Here is a 16,937-nt window from a genome sequence, read left to right as displayed (position 1 = left end):
TACCAGGCCAGGCGCGGTGGCTCACGCCTGTAATCCCAGCACTTTGGGAGGTCGAGGCGGGCAGATCACGAGGTCAGGAGATCGAGACCATCCTGGCAAACAAGGTGGAAACCCTGTCTCTACTAAAAATACAAAAAATTAGCCGGGTGCGGTGGTGGGCGCCTGTAGTCCCAGCTACTAGGGAGGCTGAGGCAGGAGCATGGCGTGAACCCGGGAGATGGATCTTGCAGTGAGCCGAGATCGCACCACTGCACTCCAGCCTGGGTGACAGAGCAAGACTCTGTCTCAAGAAAAGAAAAGAAACACGGTCACCACAGTGAACAAGGCCCTGAAAATGCCCCCTGCGCCGAAGTAGGGGTGTAGGAAAGAAAGTAGACACACGAACAAAGTCAGCATGTGGGCGTTCAGAAAACCCTGGTTATTGTGACTCTTGGATTGCTTCTGGCTCTTTTGATCACTGTTGAAATGGAGACCACTTCTCCACTCCCAAGGTTTCTTTCCACACGGAGGGAGGTGTATTAGTAGAACTCTACTGGCCTCTCTCCTTCTACACTGAGGAGTGATTTAAACTCTTTGATGAATCTGGAAAGAGAAAAACTAGGCATGATTGCTCCTTCCCTCTGAGCCCATATTTTGCTCCACCTTTCCCTGCCATGAGTTTCAGCAGCAGGCCTGCTGTTGCAGTGGAGACTGCCTTGGTCCAGCATTGCCTGTGGCTAGGCATGTAAGGCTGTCTAAATCTGGGGTTCGGTATTAGGTAAACCTCTTGGTTGATGATATAAGTCACCCTCTCCAACAGAAGTCTGGTCATTAATAAAAGTGACCATTGGGTCTCTCATCTGCTTTTCCTTTTGTCTTCTTTCTCAGTTCTGAGCTTGGGCCAGGAAGTAGGTTGCAATTTATTGCCCTCTTTAAGCCGTCATAATCCTGCTGAGCCCAGCTGCTTACATCCCAGAAGGAGAAGATAGGGTGCTTCCAGTGAGCACTCTCAATGATTTGATATTCCCGGAATCCCCTGAGGCCTTGGCGAAACATTTTACACACTCGGATCATTACGATGATATCCGTGGCAAACTGGTACAGTCCCTATGGAAACAAAGCAAACAAGATCAATAGAAACAATCTGTTCTCAACAGTCAACAGCAGGCTGGATGGCGCTGAACAAGGTAAAATTTACCAGGATTAAATGCAGTAGTGTACTGGAGTGATGGTTACATTTTCAGGAAGTTTGCAAGCCCCCTGAAATTAAGTTGGTAGCTTGAAACTGGCCACGGTAGGAGTACTTATGCCACAGAAATTGGCAGCTACTAGTCAGGGCATCTCCTCTCCCCAGAAGCCAGTCGTTATGTACCAGCAAACCAATTAAATGTCAAATCCTTCACTTCCATCCACAAAATAAGTGGCACAACTAATTGCAGGCAGTATAGGTACGATGTACAAAGCCTGAATTTTAGAATCAGATAGATCTGAGGAATAATGGTAAGAGGAATGCAACACTGTTGGCTGTCAAGATGAAGGGCCCACAAGCCAAGGAATGTGGGTAGATTTTAGAAGCAGAAAAGGCTGTGAGCCTTGAGAAAGGAATGCTCACACCTTGATTTTAGAACAAGAACATCTGTGTCAGACTTCTCGCCTACAGTACTGTAATATAATAAATCTGCTCTGTTTTATGCCATGAAATTGTGGTAATTTGTTATGGCAGCCGTAGAAAACTAATATAACACCTAATCCAAGATGGGCCACCCTATCTTTTCCCCAGGAATTTGGAATTGGGACTGAGAACAAGTGAATACAGAGGATAGGGAAAAATCCAGGATGTAGAACAATCTATAAATCAATGAACCCAGTTTCTTCAAAAAGTCAATTTCATGATGAAAAAAACAAGACATGGGGGCTGCTCTAGATTAACAAAGATTCAAGAGATATACCAACGGTATGCTTCTTGACTGGATACTGATTCATGATAACAAGCTATAAAAGGCACTCTAGGCCAGGTGCGGCGGCTCACGCCTGTAATCCCAGCACTTTGGGAGGCCAAGGTGGGTGAATCACTTGAGGTCAGGAGTTTGAGACAAGCATGACCAACATAGTGAAACCCTGTCTCTCCTAAAAATACAAAAATTAGCCTGGCATGGTGGTGCGTGCCTGTAGTCCCAGCTACTTGGGAGGCTGAGGCAGGAGAATCACTTGAACCTGGAAGGCGGAGGTTGCAGTGAGCTGAGGTCGCGCCACTGCACTCCAGCCTGGGTGACAGAGCAAAGGCACTCTAGGGACAAATAAGGAAATTGAATATGACTGCACATTAGATAATATTAGGAAATCAGTGCTGATTTTCTTTGTATAATAGTGGTATTTGGTTATGTGGGTAATGTCATTATTTTTAAGAAAGATATGTCATAAAGTATGCAGCTTACTTTCAAACAATTCAGCAAACACATATACAAATACATAAAGCCAGGCCGGGCGCGGTGACTCATGCCTGTAATCCCAGCACTTTGGGAGGCCGAAGTGGGCGGATCACCTGAGGTTGGGAGTTTGAGACCAACCTGACCAACATGGAGAAACTCCGCCTCTACTAAAAATAAAAAATTAGCCAGGTGTGGTGGCGCATGCCTATAATCCCAGCTACCAGGGAGGCTGTGGCAGGAGAATCACTTGAACCCAGGAGGCGGAGGTTGCAGGGAGCTGAGATCATGCCATTGCACTCCAGCCCGGGCAACAAGAGCCCCCCCCACCACAAAAAAAGAAAAAAAAATACATAAAGCCAATAGAACAAAATGGTGAATGATAGATCTAGAGGATGATACATATACATACATATGTAAAATATTTCAACTTCTATGTTTGAAAATTTTCCAATAAAAAAATGCAAAAACTTTAGTTTGGGGAGGGGTTAGAAAAAAATGCAAAAAATAAATAAAAGTCTCTGTTTACTAACTTCTGTTGAAAAGTATATCATTAACTAGGCACAGTGGCACTCGCCTATAGTCCCAGCTACTCAGGAGACTGAGGCAGGAGGATTGCTTGGGCACAGGAGTTCAAGGTTGCAATAAGCTATGATCGCACCACTGCACTCCAGCCTGGGTAACAGAGCAAGACCCTGCAACAACAACAACAACAACAAGAAACAAAAAACAAAAAAACCAGCTCTGGCACCATGGCTCATGCCTGTAATCCTAGCACTTTGGGAGGCCAAGGTGGGCTGATCGCTTGAGACCAGGAGTTTGAGACTAGCCTGGCCAACATGGTGAAATCCCATCTGTACCAAAAAAACAAAAATTAGCCAGGTGTGGTGGTGGGTGCCTGTAATCCCAGCTACTCGGGAGGCTGAGGCACCAGAATTGCTTGAACCTGGGAGGTGGAAGTTGCAGTGAGCTGAAATTGTGCCACTGCACTCCAGCCTGGGCAATAGAGTGAGACTCTGTCTCAAAAAAATAAATAAAATAAAAAATAAATAAAAACAAAAAAAGGAAAAAAGAGGGCCGGGCGCGGTGGCTCAAGCCTGTAATCCCAGCACTTTGGGAGGCCGAGACGGGCGGATCACGGGGTCAGGAGATCGAGACCATCCTGGCTAACATAGTGAAACCCCGTCTCTACTAAAAAATACAAAAAATTAGCCAGGCGAGGTGGCAGGCGCCTGTAGTCCCAGCTACTCGGGAGGCTGAGGCAGGAGAATGGCGTAAACCCGGGAGGCGGAGTTTGCAGTGAGCTGAGATCCGGCCACTGCACTCCAGCGTGGGCGACAGACCGAGACTCCGTCTCAAAAAAAAAAAAAAAAAAAAAAAAAAAAAAAAAAAGGAAAAAAGAGAATATTCTTTTTAAAGTATATCGTAAACAAAGTGAGATGACAAACTAAAGACTGGAAAAATATACTTGCTATGTACATAATTAACAAAGGATTATGATCCAAAATTTATTTTTTGTAATCCTACAAATCAAAAGAAAAATACAAATAACCCAATAGCAAAATGAGCAAAGGTAATTCAAAGGGAAAGTTCGAATTACCTATAAATTGTGAAAAGATTGTTTTTATTCATTTGTATTTATATTTATATTTTTTGTAAAAAGGGGATTTCACTTTGTTGCCCAGGCTGGTTTCCAACTCTGGCTTCAAGTGATCCTTCTGCCTCAGCCTCCCAAAGTGCTGGGATTACAGGCATGAGCCTCCATGCCCTAGCCAAATTGTGAAACCATTCTTAACACTGCTAGAAATAATGGAAATGGAAATTAAAGTAATAACAAGGTACTATTTTGCACTTATCACTGGGAACTGGGAAACATGGTACAACCATGTTGCAGAGCAATTTGGCAACATTATGTAAAGTTGAGGACGTGTGTACTTCACAATGGAGGAATTGTATGTACTTTATGTGTCCTCTTCAGAGAAACATACATGTACAAGGGGATAGCCATGACGGTAATCATGGCAACATTGTGTGTAACAATGAATGGCTAAAAACAAGTATCCATTAGTAGGGATTGAAGGGATCAATACATTATGGTACAGTCACAGGATTGAACATAGCACTAAGTCTGTGTGTGTCAATGTGGATAAAGCTGAAATGAATTTGAGTGGGGAAAAAAGAACTATGATGCTATTTATGGTATCATTTTTAAAAAGTGTGCCACATACTATATATTGCTTATGGATATATATACATGTGATAATATATAAAAATACAAATAGGGTGACACCAACTTCAGGAAAGTGGTTACTGGTAAAGAGAAATAAAGGGGCATGGGATGGTAAAGAGCTTTCCCTGCACCTGTAATGTTGTATTTCTTAAAAATTAGGTATCTATGGAAATATGGGGAAAGGTACTTTATAAATAAAATTAATACTTATTGAGTACAATTTACTATTGTCAGGCATTATCCAAAACACTATTCTAATATGTAAATCATTTAATCAGTCAATGTACGCAGTAGGTACTAATATTATCATCTCACTTTACAGAGAAAATAAAGGCACAGCAAACCAAGCAACTTGCCTAGGGTCACATGACTAATAGGTGATGGGGATTTAAACCCAGGTAGTCCGGCTTCAGAGTTCACAAGCTTAACCTATGACTCTATGTTGCTACCCTGCCTTGTTCTCTCTGGATCTCATAATAGCAGGAAGAGTGGGCACAGAACAGGACTCAGTGGCTCTGTGTGGCCTATGGCTTGCCCAGTGTCGGGGGCTGGTAGGCTACAGGACAGGGGTCCGGTCCCTCCTTTGTGCCATGCTGTGACTCCAAAAGGTACAGGATAACCACCATTTATCCAAGACCCCCTCCTATACCTGCATCTACCTTCCTCAAAACACCTGTCTGTTCAAGTTTCTGCTCTTCCCTCCCAGGACCCTTGCCCCTCCTCACCAGTTCCTTCTTCAGGAGCTGCCAGGCATAAGTTACCATGTATCTCCTCATGGTTCCTGGGAGGGCAAATGGCACAACTAGCCCCTTTGCCTTTCAAGGGGAGGACTACAAAATCTTCCCCAAGAATCCAATAATACTAGAAACAAATAGATTTCCTTAGTCACAAAGCAAGAGCTGCACTCCACTCCTCCCACCATACCATCAGCTACTGGAAGCCCTGCTCTGAGAATATCATTCTCAGAATCTCCTAAGGTCACAATGAAAGATTCTGGAGGCAGGGGGCACAGGGATTGGAATGTGGGAGTCTAACATTTATTGGATACTCACAGGCATTATCTCAGCTAATCCTCACAACCACCCAAACTTTTACCCAACTCCATACATAGGAGACTGGGGCTCAAGGTAGCTAAATGGCAGCCAGAGTCCTGGTGAGATAGGAGAATGCAGGACTTGTTTTCTGGTCACAACCCTGCTGACCAAAACAGGATCTAGGACCCCCTAGCTGTCCCCATCCCTCATTAGCGTAAGGCACTCCCACCAGTGCCATGACTGTTTACAAGTGTCTTGGCAATGACCAAGAAGTTGCCACCTCTTTCCTAGAAAGCTCTAAAAACTCACCCCTCAATTTGCATTAATCTGCCCCTTAATTTGCATGTGATTGAAGGTGGGTAGGAATGAGTACACTACACTTGATCTTAGCCAAAAGGCTGAGAAGGGATTAGAGGTGAGTATAAATACAGTTGCCAACATCCCATACAATGGATGCCGACTCTGGATTCACTGCTTATGAGTTAGCCCTGCTCCACAAGGAGAAGCACTATTCAATAAAAGATTGCTGTCTAACACCACCAGCTCACCCTTGAATTCCTTCCTTGGGCAAAGCCAAGAACTCTTCTGAGTTAAGTCTCAATTTGGGGGCTCACCTGTCCTGCAAAGATAGGGTTGTTTTTTTTTTTTTTTTGAGACACTGCCTCACTTTGTTCCCAGGATGGAGTGCAGTGGCCCGATCTCAGCTCACTGCAACCTCTGCCTCCCAGGTTCAAGTGATTCTCCTGCCTCAGCCGCCCAGGTAGCTGGGATTACAGGCGTGTGCCACCATGCCCCAGCTGATTTTTGTATTTTTAGTAGAGACAGGGTTTCACCATGTTGCCCAGGCTGGTCTCAAGCTCCTGACCTCAAGTGATCCACCTGCCTCAGCCTCCCAAAGTGCTGGGATTACAGGCGTAAATCACCACTACCGGCCAGGGCCTTTTTAAAAAAAAAAAGAAAGAAAGAAAGAAAGAAAGAAAGAAAGGAAAGCACTGTAGCTAAATTTCAGGTACACTTCCTCTTCATTTATAGCATCCAATTAACAGAAGCAAGGTCTGGTCCAGCCTGGCCAACATGGTAAGACCCCATCTCTACTAAAAATACAAAAAAATTAGCTGGGTGAGGTGGTGGGTGCCTGTAATCCCAGCTACTCAGGAGGCTGAAGTGGGAGAATCACTTGAACCCGGGAGGTAGAGGTTGCAGTGAGCCGAGATTGTGCCACTGCACTCCAGCTTGGGTGACAGAGAGATATTTCACCTGAAAAAAAAAAAAAAAAAAAAAAAGCAAGGTCTGGTATAAAGAAAGTGACTTTTGATTCCAAAGCTAGCTTAAGGGGAACAGTATACGCTTCCTGCCTTAGAGTCTCTCTTTGCTTTTGGAGCAGAGAGTGGGGGCTTTTAAAGGGGACTTGGGGCCCGGGCTCGGTGGCTCACACCTGTAACACCAGCCCTTTAGGAGGCCGAGGCGGGCAGATCACAAGGTCAGGAGTTCGAGACCAGCCTGACCAACATGGTGAATCCCCCCGTCTTTACTAAAAATACAAAAATTAGCTGGGCGTAGTAGCATGCACCTGTAATCCCAGCTACTCAGGAGGCTGAGGCAAGAGAACCGCTTGAACCCAGGAGGCAGAGGTGGCAGTAAGCACCACTGCACTCCAGCCTGGATGACAGAGCGAGACTCTGTCTCAAAAAAAAAAAAAAAAAAAAAAAAAGCGGGGCGGGGAGGGGATTTGGCATAACTGGCATGCAGACTGGGGAATGAGCAGGTGGGAGTCCGCATGACTCACTTTGACTTTGATGCCTTAGCTACCACCTGGTCAGCTGACACCATCTTGGGCAGAACTAAGTTGTCAAGTGGCCTTGTCTGGAGATACTCTCCAGGTGGGGTAGAGTTTCCTGGCAGGCATACTTTTGTTTGTAAATTGACTATTGTCTCTCAAGGCAATCTGGTGGGAGAGGTTTCTACTCTGGAGCTTTTAAGTAAGCACACAGATACACTTGCCCTGTAGGAGTGTCTGGTGAAGGGAAAGTAAAAGGTTATAACTGCATTTCTAATCAGCTAAGTAGGAAGTGGGGAACAGAAGAAAAAGATGAAAAGAAAGAAGAGGAAAAAGTTGATTTAAAAAGATACCTCATTCTCTATCTCATAGAAAAATGGGTGTACTTGGTTACAGTGGGAGGCTTCTAGGCTGGGAGTAGGTTCATCCATCCAGCACCTTAGGCCAGGGACCACTCTGAGACTTACAACTTGGAGGCCCTGGAATGTGAGTGCAAAGTACTGCCCCATAAGTCTGGTTAAATCAGGACAATTTAAAAAACTCAGCAAAACAGAAGACCTCACCCAAATCAAGTATCAAATATTGAATGGAATTTGGTGACTAGAACTCAAATCTCTGGGGTCTTTCTAAAGGTACAGAAAAATATAGGCTCTAAAGCGGTTTTTTCTATTAAAGATGACAATTAAGTATCTCAGTTTGCTCTTTCACCAGGATCCTCAGTAGAAAACTGTGATTTCTTTTTTTTTTTTAATTAGTTTTTGAGATGGCGTCTCGCTCTGTTGCCCAGGCTGGAGTGCAGTGGCGCGATCTCAGCTTACTGCAAGCTCTGCCTCATGGGTTCACACCATCCTCCTGCCTCAGCCTCCCGAGTAGCTGGGACTACAGGCGCCTGCCACCACACCCAGCTAATTTTTTTTTGTATTTTTAGTAGAGACGGGGTTTCACCGTGTTAGCCAGGATGGTCTCGATCTCCCGACCTCGTGATCCACCTGCCTTGACCTCCCAAAGTGCTGGGATTACAGGCGTGAGCCACTGCGCCCGGCCTGAAAACTCTTGATTTCCAGCATCACCTGCTCTGCCATTCCTATCCCGTGGGGTGTATCTGTCAACCCGCCTCCAACTGATAGGTAGACAGAAAGGCACTGAGTGCAGCAAAGACAGCTGGTCAACTGAGAAGAAAGACAAAGGCCACTCTTGGGGTGGGGCAGTAATCACACACAGAGGTGAGAAGGGACAGAAAAGAGGTAAAGAATTTAGAGAGAGAAAGAAGAGAAAGTTTTAGAAAAAGAGAGAGAGAGATGAGGTATGGAGTTTTTGCCTCCCTCACTGCAGACCTAGTTTTAAGGAAGGAAATATAAGAGGATCCCCTTCAAAAGTTTAGGGGGCTTCTGAAAGAAACAACTGGGCCTGGAGAAGGCAAGAGAGATGGTAGGAGATGGCTATAGGCAGGAGGGGTGTCCCATCAGTCCTCTGAACTGCCTGAGGATCCAAGAGTGACAAGGAAAGTATCCAGGCTCACAAGAGGCCTCAGATGATGCCAGTTAAGACCTGATGAGACTCTGAAAATGGTTACTGCCAACCTCACCTGTTGCCAGCTGTGGTTGTACAATTTCTCTAGGAATTAGATCAGCTTTGGGGAAGAAGAGGCAGGAAGTTTGGAGAGCTTTGAACGGGCCCAAGATGAATCAATAAGCCTGAAATTATATCCACTCAAAATTACTGGATTGGATCTCAATTTACCTGAAGACATCCTAAATTAAATTATCTGCAAGGAGGCAGGCTGGGGATTCAGAGTCAGGCATTAAAGTCAGTTCTAGAAAGTAAGAAAGTTTCATTTATATTACAGTTCCTGATTTTATAACGAACTATTACAGGGTAGAATGCCAAAAAGAGCACTGGTCCTATTCCTATGTGATCTTAGGGAAGTCACTTAACTACTTGGGGCTTTATTTTCATAATGTATAAAATGGAGTTCGATTCAATTCCACAAACAATTTCTTTTTTTTTTTTGAGACTGAGTCTGGCTCTGTCACCCAGGCTGGAGTGCAGTGGCCAGATCTCAGCTCACTGCAAGCTCCGCCTCCCGGGTTTACACCATTCTCCTGCCTCAGCCTCCGGAGTAGCTGGGACCACAGGCGCCTGCCACCTCACCCGGCTAGTTTTTTGTATTTTTTAGTAGAGACGGGGTTTCGCCGTGTTAGCCAGGATGGTCTCGATCTCCTGACCTAGTGATCCGCCCGTCTCGGCCTCCCAAAGTGCTGGGATTACAGGCTTGAGCCACCGCGCCTGGCAAACAATTTATTTTCAAGATGAGAAGATTCGGTCAAGCACGGTGGCTCACACCTGTAATTCCAACACTTTGAGAGGCTGATGCGGGTGGATCGCCTGAGGTCATGAGTTCAAGGCCAGCCAGGCCAACATGGTGAAACCCCGTCTCTACGAAAAATACAAAAACTAGCCCCGTGTGGGGGCATGCACCTATAATCTCAGCTACTCAGGAGGCTGAGGCGGGAGCATCATCTGAGCCTGGGAGGCGGAGGTTGCAGCGAGCCATTGCACTCAAGCCTAGGTGAGAGATTGCGCCATTGCACTCAAGCCTAGGTGACAGAGTGAGAACTCCATCTCAAAAAAAAAAAAAAAAAAAGGCCGGGCGCGGTGGCTCAAGCCTGTAATCCCAGCACTTTGGGAGGCCGAGGCGGGTGGATCACAAGGTCAGGAGATCGAGACTATCCTGGCTAACATGGTGAAACCCCGTCTCTACTAAAAATACAAAAAACTAGCCGGGCGTGGTGGCAGGCACCTGTAGTCCCAGCTACTTGGGAGGCTGAGGCGGGAGAATGGTGTGAACCCGGGAGGCGGAGCTTGCAGTGAGCCGAGATCACGGCACTGCACTCCAGCCTGGGAGACACAGCGAGACTCTGTCTCAAAAAAAAAAAATTCTTATTGTTTTGCTCATTATAAAAGCTATACAACAAATGTTTATAAAGCATACGAAGGTGAATAAGACATGGTCCCTGCTTACCAGGAGTTCACAATATGGCGGGGAAGTAAAATCCTCAGAGAAAGTCTTGCTATAATAAAGCTATGAAAGATATATGAGGCCAGGAGCGGTGGCTCACGTCTGTAATCCCAGAACTTTGGGAGACCAAAGCGGGAAGATCACAAGGTCAAGAGATTGAGACCAGCCTGGCCAACATGATGAAACCCCGTCTCTACTAAAAATACAAAAATTAGCTGGGCTTGGTAGTGGGCACCTCTAGTCCTAGCTACTTGGGAGGCTGAGGCAGGAGAGTTTCTTGAACCTGGGAGGCAGAGGTTGCAGTGAGCCGAGACTGTAGCACTGCACTCCAGCCTGGAGACAGAGTGAATCTCCATCTTTAAAAAAAAAAAAAAAAAAAAAGATATATCAAGAAGTGGTCAGGCACGATGGCTCACGCCTGTAATCCCAGCACTTTGGGAGGCTGAGGCAGGTGGATCACGAGGTCAGGAGATCGAGACCATCCTGGCCAACATGGTGAAACCCCGTCTCTACAAAAATACAAACAAAAAAATTAGCCAGGCGTGGTTGTGGGTGCCTGTAGTCCCAGCCACTTGGGAGGCTGAGGCAGGAGAATCGCTTGAACCTGGGAGGCAGAGGTTGCAGTGAGCCAAGATGGAGCCACTGCATTCCAGCCTGGGTGAGAGAGATAGACTCCGTGGTTGGGAGTTTGAGACCAACCTAACCAACATGGAGAACATCTCTACTAAAAATAAAAAATTAGCCGGGCATGGTGGTGCATGCCTATAGTCCCAGTTAGTCGGGAGGCTGAGGCAGGAGAATGGCTTGAACCCAGGAGGCGGAAGTTGTGGTGAGCCGAGATCACGCCATTGCACCCCAGCCTGGGCAACAAGAGCAAAACTCCATCTCAAAAAAAAAAAAAAAAAAAAAAAAAGATACACGAAGAAAGGGCAGGGTCTGTTTGGGGAGCCTGAGACACAGCTAAAATGTGAGATGTTCGGGAGGTGTGGTTATGAGGAAGGAGGCTGGGCTGGCAGAGGCCACAAACGAGCTATGGCACGTGATGTGCCAAGTGAACTTGCAGACAGTTTTATTTGACCTGCATAGTGTTTTGGTTTAAATATTGTTTAAAATTAACTTGCTTGTCTTTAGTTGAGGTATTGGCTCTCTAATTCACTAAAGTCTTCACCTCACACAAGTCAGTCGTCTGCCAGGCATGTTACCTGTTTGCAACCCCCAGTATAGGATCCACGGGGCCTCTTTCAGGTCGAAAATTCTCTATCTAGTGGTTGCAAAATGGCAGTTCACAGGCCATAGCTAGCCTACTGACATGTTTCAACTGAGGTTTTTTTTTTTTTAGGAATTTGAATTAGTCTTTTAAACTTAAATACTAGATTTTTATGAATAATCTTTTAGGAAAAAATAATTTACCAAAGTGACCCCAATAGAAACTATTTACATATTTATTTATTTATTTTTGAGACAGTCTCTCTCTCTGTTGCTCAGGCTGGAGTGCAGTGGCACGATCCTGGCTCACCGCAACCTCTGCCTCCCGGGTTCAAGCGATTCTCCTGTGTCAGCCTCCTGAGTAGCTGGGATTATAGGCACCCACCATCGTGCCTGTCTAATTTTTGTATTTTTAGTAAAGACAGGGTTTCACCATGTTGGCCAGGATGGTCTCCAACTCCTGACCTCAAGTGATCCGCCCACCTTGGCCTCCCGAGGTCAAGGGACATGAGCCACCGTGACCTACCGAAACCATTTAAGTAGACTAATTTTCTGATTTTCTTTCCCTTTTTTTTTTTTTTTTATACTTTGGAGACAAGGTCTCACTCTATCCCCTAGGCCAGAGTGCAGTGGCATGATCACAGCTCACTGCAGCCTCTACCTCCCCAGACTCAGGTGATCCTCCCACCTCAGCCTCCCAAGTAGTTGGGACCACAGGTGTGCACCACCATGACTAACTAATTTTTTAATTTGTAGAGATCTGGTCTCACTATGTTGCCCAGGTTGGTCTTGAACTCCTGGGCTCAAGCAGTCCTTCCACTTCAGCCTCTCAAAGTGCTGGGATTATAGCTGTGAGCCACCATGTCCAGCCTAAATAGACTAATTGTTGTAGAAGTAGAGAAGCTGTAAAAGAGGTCTCTCACCACCACCACCACCTAAAAAGAAAAAAGCACCAGGTCCTAAAGGTTTTATAGGCAACTCCAAATAATCTCAATGTTTCTTCAACTGTTCCAGAGCCTAAAAAGAAGGAAAACTACCAAATTATTGTAATGAAGTGAGAATACTGACACTGAAACCTAAGAGAGGTTACACAAAAACAGAAAGCTACAGATTCATCTCATTTATAAATATTGTTTTTAAAATCTTAAAATATAAGCAAATAGAATTCAGTAGTACCTGTAAAAATAACACATCATTCCGGGAGTGCAAAGATGGTTAATTATAGAAACATAATTCATTATGTTAACACAGCTAAGGAGAATAATCACAGGCTCTTCCATAAATTTTTATTTTTTGACAGAGGTGCAAGAACACGTCACCCCTGTGGGCCAGTGGGGCTCCAATGTCCTGGGGACCCTAGTAAGACTGCAGGAAGCATGCCTCAGAAGTGTCCACTTGAGAGCTGCTCCTGGAGGCATTAACTTCCCAGCCTTTCTGGGTTGAGCACTCCAGGGGCCAGAGGGTGACGGGTGACGGTGCTGAGAGTTGCAAGCTATCACATCAGCCTGTGTGGCAATGAGGGGTGCTGAGAAGATCCAGAAGGTTAATGCCAGTAGAGAACGCTATGGCTGCAGGCCTCAGGGAGAGCTGGCAAAACTCGAAGTTCTCCAAAAAAGGGGGCTGCACCTTGAGGGCACAACTTACCACACCTTCAGTAGAACATTGGGATGGTGATGGACCGGCTGGCTCTGGGAGCCTCTCTGGTCCCACTGGCACCAAGGAGAAGTAGGGGAGTGGGGTGACCAGGGAAACACACAGATGTTCCATTTTTATAGCCCCGCAGCTGCCAAGCTCCAACTGATCGGAAGAGGAAAGGGCTAAACCAATTCACATACTCACACAAAACCCTGTCAGAAGGAGCTTCACTATGAAGCCAAGAGAATTCCTGCCAGCCTGGAATTCTACTCTAGTCCTTTCTCCACACACAATCCCACAAGTAGCTGGTTCAGAAGAACTCACTTCATCTAAAGGGGAGTTATAGTAAAAAAGAAATAGCACCAGACTTATACAAATATGTTACCGAAAAAAGCAGGAGAGGGAGGCAGGAAACAGGAAAAACAAACAGCAGATGAAAGACAATCACCAAAAAAAAAAAAGAAAAAAGAAAAAGAAAAAAAAGCTAACACGAAACAGATGATAATCATGAACAAAGAAGTCAAAGGGCTTAATGAATTTTAAAACAAGAGATCAAAGCAAAGATGTAATTGTTCAAAGAAAAGACACTCAAGACAGCCAAAGAAGACACTGGCAGAGCTCAGGAAAGAAGGGATTTTAAAAATAACCATCTCAGAAGGGAAGGTCATTCCAGAAACATCAAAAAGCTAGCCTTGCTGAGAACAGAAGATAGGACTGCAAAAAGCAAATGAAGGAGTTGAGAATGATTTAAAAAGAGCCAAGAGGCCGGGCATGGTGGCTCATGTCTGTAATCCCAGCATTTTGAGAGGCTGAGGCAGGTGGATCACCTGAGGTCAGGAGTTTGAGACAAGCCTGGCCAACATGGTGAAAATCCGTCTCTACTAAAAATACAAAAAATTAACCAGGTATGGTGGCAGGCGCCTGTAATCCCACCTACTCGAGAGGCTGAGGCAAGAGAATAGCTTGAACCTGGCAGGCAGAGGTTGCAGTGAACCAAGATCATGCCACCACACTCCAGCTGGGTGACAGAGCAAGAGGAAAGAAAAAGGGGGTGGTGGTGACAGAGCAAGATGAAAGAAAAAGGGGAGGGGAGGGGAGGGGGATGGAGAGGAGGGGAAGAGAGGGGAGGGGGGAAGGGGAAGGGAGGGGAGGTAAGAGGAGAGGAGGGAAGAGGAGGGAAGAGAAGGGAAGAGAAGGGAGGAGAAGGGAGGAGAAGGGAGGAGAAGGGAAGAGAAGGGAAGAGAAGGGAAGGGAAAAGGCATATGGCAGTATAGAGACAGAGAAAGTGAGAGGTAGGGCCAGGCACAGTGGCTCACACCTGTAATCCCAGCACTTTGGGTGGCTAAGGCAGGAGGATTGTTTGGGCCCAGCAGTTTGAGGCCAGCCGGGGCAACATAGCGAGACCCTGTATCTACAAAACAAACACACAAAAAAAACAATTAGTGAGGCATGGTGGCACGTGCCTGTCATCCCAGCTACTCATGAAGCTGAGGCAGGACAGTTTGAACCCAGGAGTTTGAAGCTGCAGTGAGCTAGGATTGCAACACTGCACTGAATTTTCTGAATAACTAATGACATTGAGCCTGGGTGACAGACTCTGTCAAATGAAATACTAAGTGCTGGTAAGGATATAGAGCAACTACAACTCTCATTCTTTGCTGGGCCCTGGATTCTACCCTGGCTAGTACTTCTACTTTCTGAACTTTAGTTTGCCAATCTGTGAACTAAAGGGTTTGTCCTAAGGTTCTATGAATCAAACACATGTTTATAGAAACAAAGGTGGCAATATGTAGCAAAATATTTCAATCAGTCCTCTATTGGGATTATAGCTTAAGGAAGTACTGGTATCCCTTACCATCCAAACTCTTGCTATCAGAATGCTTCTTTTTCAAACTCAGAAACCAAATAGATTTGATAGTAATAGACACTTATAATTCGAAATCAGAAAAAGCTTTAAGCACTATATGATTATCATTATTTTAATGAAAAATCAGAAATACTCTAAGTGTTCAGCAATAAAGCAATATTATTTACAGTGCATCCAGACTAAGTTTCCTAAAACACAAATCTGATCACATCCCTCCCCTGCTTTAAGTCCTTCCATGGTTCCTACTGTCTATGTTAAACGTGGGTTTGAATCCCAATCTTGCCATGGACTGGCTGAACCTAGGAAAGTTAATTAATCTCTCTAGACCTTAATTTCTCATCTGTAAATAAAGTATCACACATACACAGATGTTCAAGAATGACTAACTGACACGGTTTGGCTGTATCCGAACCCAAATCTCATCTTGAATTGTAGCTCTCATAATTCCCACGCGTTGTGGGAAGGACCCAGTGGAAGATAACTCAGTCATGGGGGCAGTTCCCCCATACTGTTCTCATGGTAGTGAATAAGTCTCACAAGATCTGACGGTTTTATAAGGGGAAACCTCTTTCACTTTGTTCTCGTTCTCTCTGCCTGCCGCCATCCATGTAAGATGTGACTTGCTCCTCCTTGTCTTCCGCCATGATTGTGAGGCCTCCCTAGCCATGTGGAGCTGTGAGTTCATTAAACCTCTTTCCTTTATAAATTACCCAGTCTTGGGTATGTCTTTATTAGCAGCGTGAGAACAGCTAATACAGGAATAATAATATCAACGCCTATGCCTTTTAAAAATACTACATACTAGAACTTACACATTCAAGGAAGTATTATCTCTTCATAACCATCGTTTTAAAAAAATTACTAAGTATATACTCTGTGCCAAACCCTGCACCAGTTCCCTTACATATATTTCTCCTCATCGACTATTCAGAGCCATCCTGTGTGGTAGTTACTATTTCCAGGCTTAGAAAGATGATTACCCAAGGCCACGTCATAAAATAACTCATAGCAGTTCTATTTGTAACAGCTCAAAGGTGGAAACAACCCAAATGTCCTTCAATGGATGGTTAAATATACCATGGTACATCTATACCATGGATTACTACTCAGCAATAAAAAGGACAAACTATTTTTTTTTTTTTTTGAGACGGAGTCTTGCTCTGTCGTCCAGGCTGGAGTGCAGTGGCCGGATCTCGGCTCACTGCAAGCTCCGCCTCCCAGGTTCACGCCATTCTCCTGGCTCAGCCTCCCGAGTAGCTGGGACTACAGGCGCCCGCCACCTCGTCCGGCTAGTTTTTTTTTTTGTATTTTTTTTAGTAGAGACGGGGTTTCACCGGGTTAGCCAGGATGGTCTCGATCTCCTGACCTCGTGATCCGCCCGTCTCGGCCTCCCAAAGTGCTGGAATTACAAGCTTGAGCCACCGCGCCCGGCCAAAAGGACAAACTATTGACACAAGCAACCACTTGGGTGAATCTCCAGGGAATTGTGCCAAGTGGAAAGAGCCAAGCCCAAATGATTACACACTATATGATTCCAAGTATGTATTTTTGAAATAACAAGAGTTACAGGCATGGAGAATAGATCAGTGGTTGCCTGTGGTTAGGGACAGGGGAAGGGAAGATGAATGGATGCAATTCTAGAGAGACAGCACGAGGGATTTTTGTGGTGATCAGACAGTTCTAGCTATTGTGGTAGTAGTTGCATGAATCCACACAAGATAAAATTGCACAGACCTACACACACACATACACACACAAATGCAT

At 45.2% G+C, this 16,937-nt stretch overlaps 1 protein-coding gene and 1 long non-coding RNA gene across 6 annotated transcripts in view; one reads left to right on the top strand and one right to left on the bottom strand.

The window, feature by feature from the left end:
- Nucleotides 1-16,937, bottom strand: part of CNBD2 (cyclic nucleotide binding domain containing 2) — a 78,443-nt gene that overhangs the window by 56,821 nt on the left and 4,685 nt on the right. For 3 of the 5 annotated variants that reach the window (XM_015149101.3, XM_015149102.3, XM_077951715.1), the window contains exons 1-2: nt 5,361-5,584; nt 949-1,086 (exon numbers count right to left, since the gene is read on the bottom strand). The exons of 1 other annotated variant lie outside the window; for it this stretch is intronic. In XM_015149101.3, coding sequence (XP_015004587.1) covers nt 949-1,086; nt 5,361-5,411 — 189 coding nt within the window. In that variant the 5' untranslated portion in view covers nt 5,412-5,584. Of the gene's footprint in view, nt 1-948; nt 1,087-5,360; nt 5,585-16,937 lie in introns of those variants that run through there. One more of the 5 variants, XM_015149100.3, reaches the window with a different exon arrangement.
- Nucleotides 2,238-6,361, top strand: LOC144332123 (uncharacterized). Its single transcript, XR_013399896.1, has 3 exons — nt 2,238-2,463; nt 2,598-3,179; nt 4,178-6,361. It is a non-coding gene; the product is annotated as an uncharacterized LOC144332123 (long non-coding RNA).

The sequence above is a fragment of the Macaca mulatta genome, chromosome 10 (assembly GCF_049350105.2).
Source record: "Macaca mulatta isolate MMU2019108-1 chromosome 10, T2T-MMU8v2.0, whole genome shotgun sequence".
NCBI classification, from domain to species: domain Eukaryota; kingdom Metazoa; phylum Chordata; class Mammalia; order Primates; family Cercopithecidae; genus Macaca; species Macaca mulatta.
The sequence above is the reverse complement of the archived record's forward strand: the minus strand, read 5'-3'. Positions and strand labels throughout refer to the sequence as shown.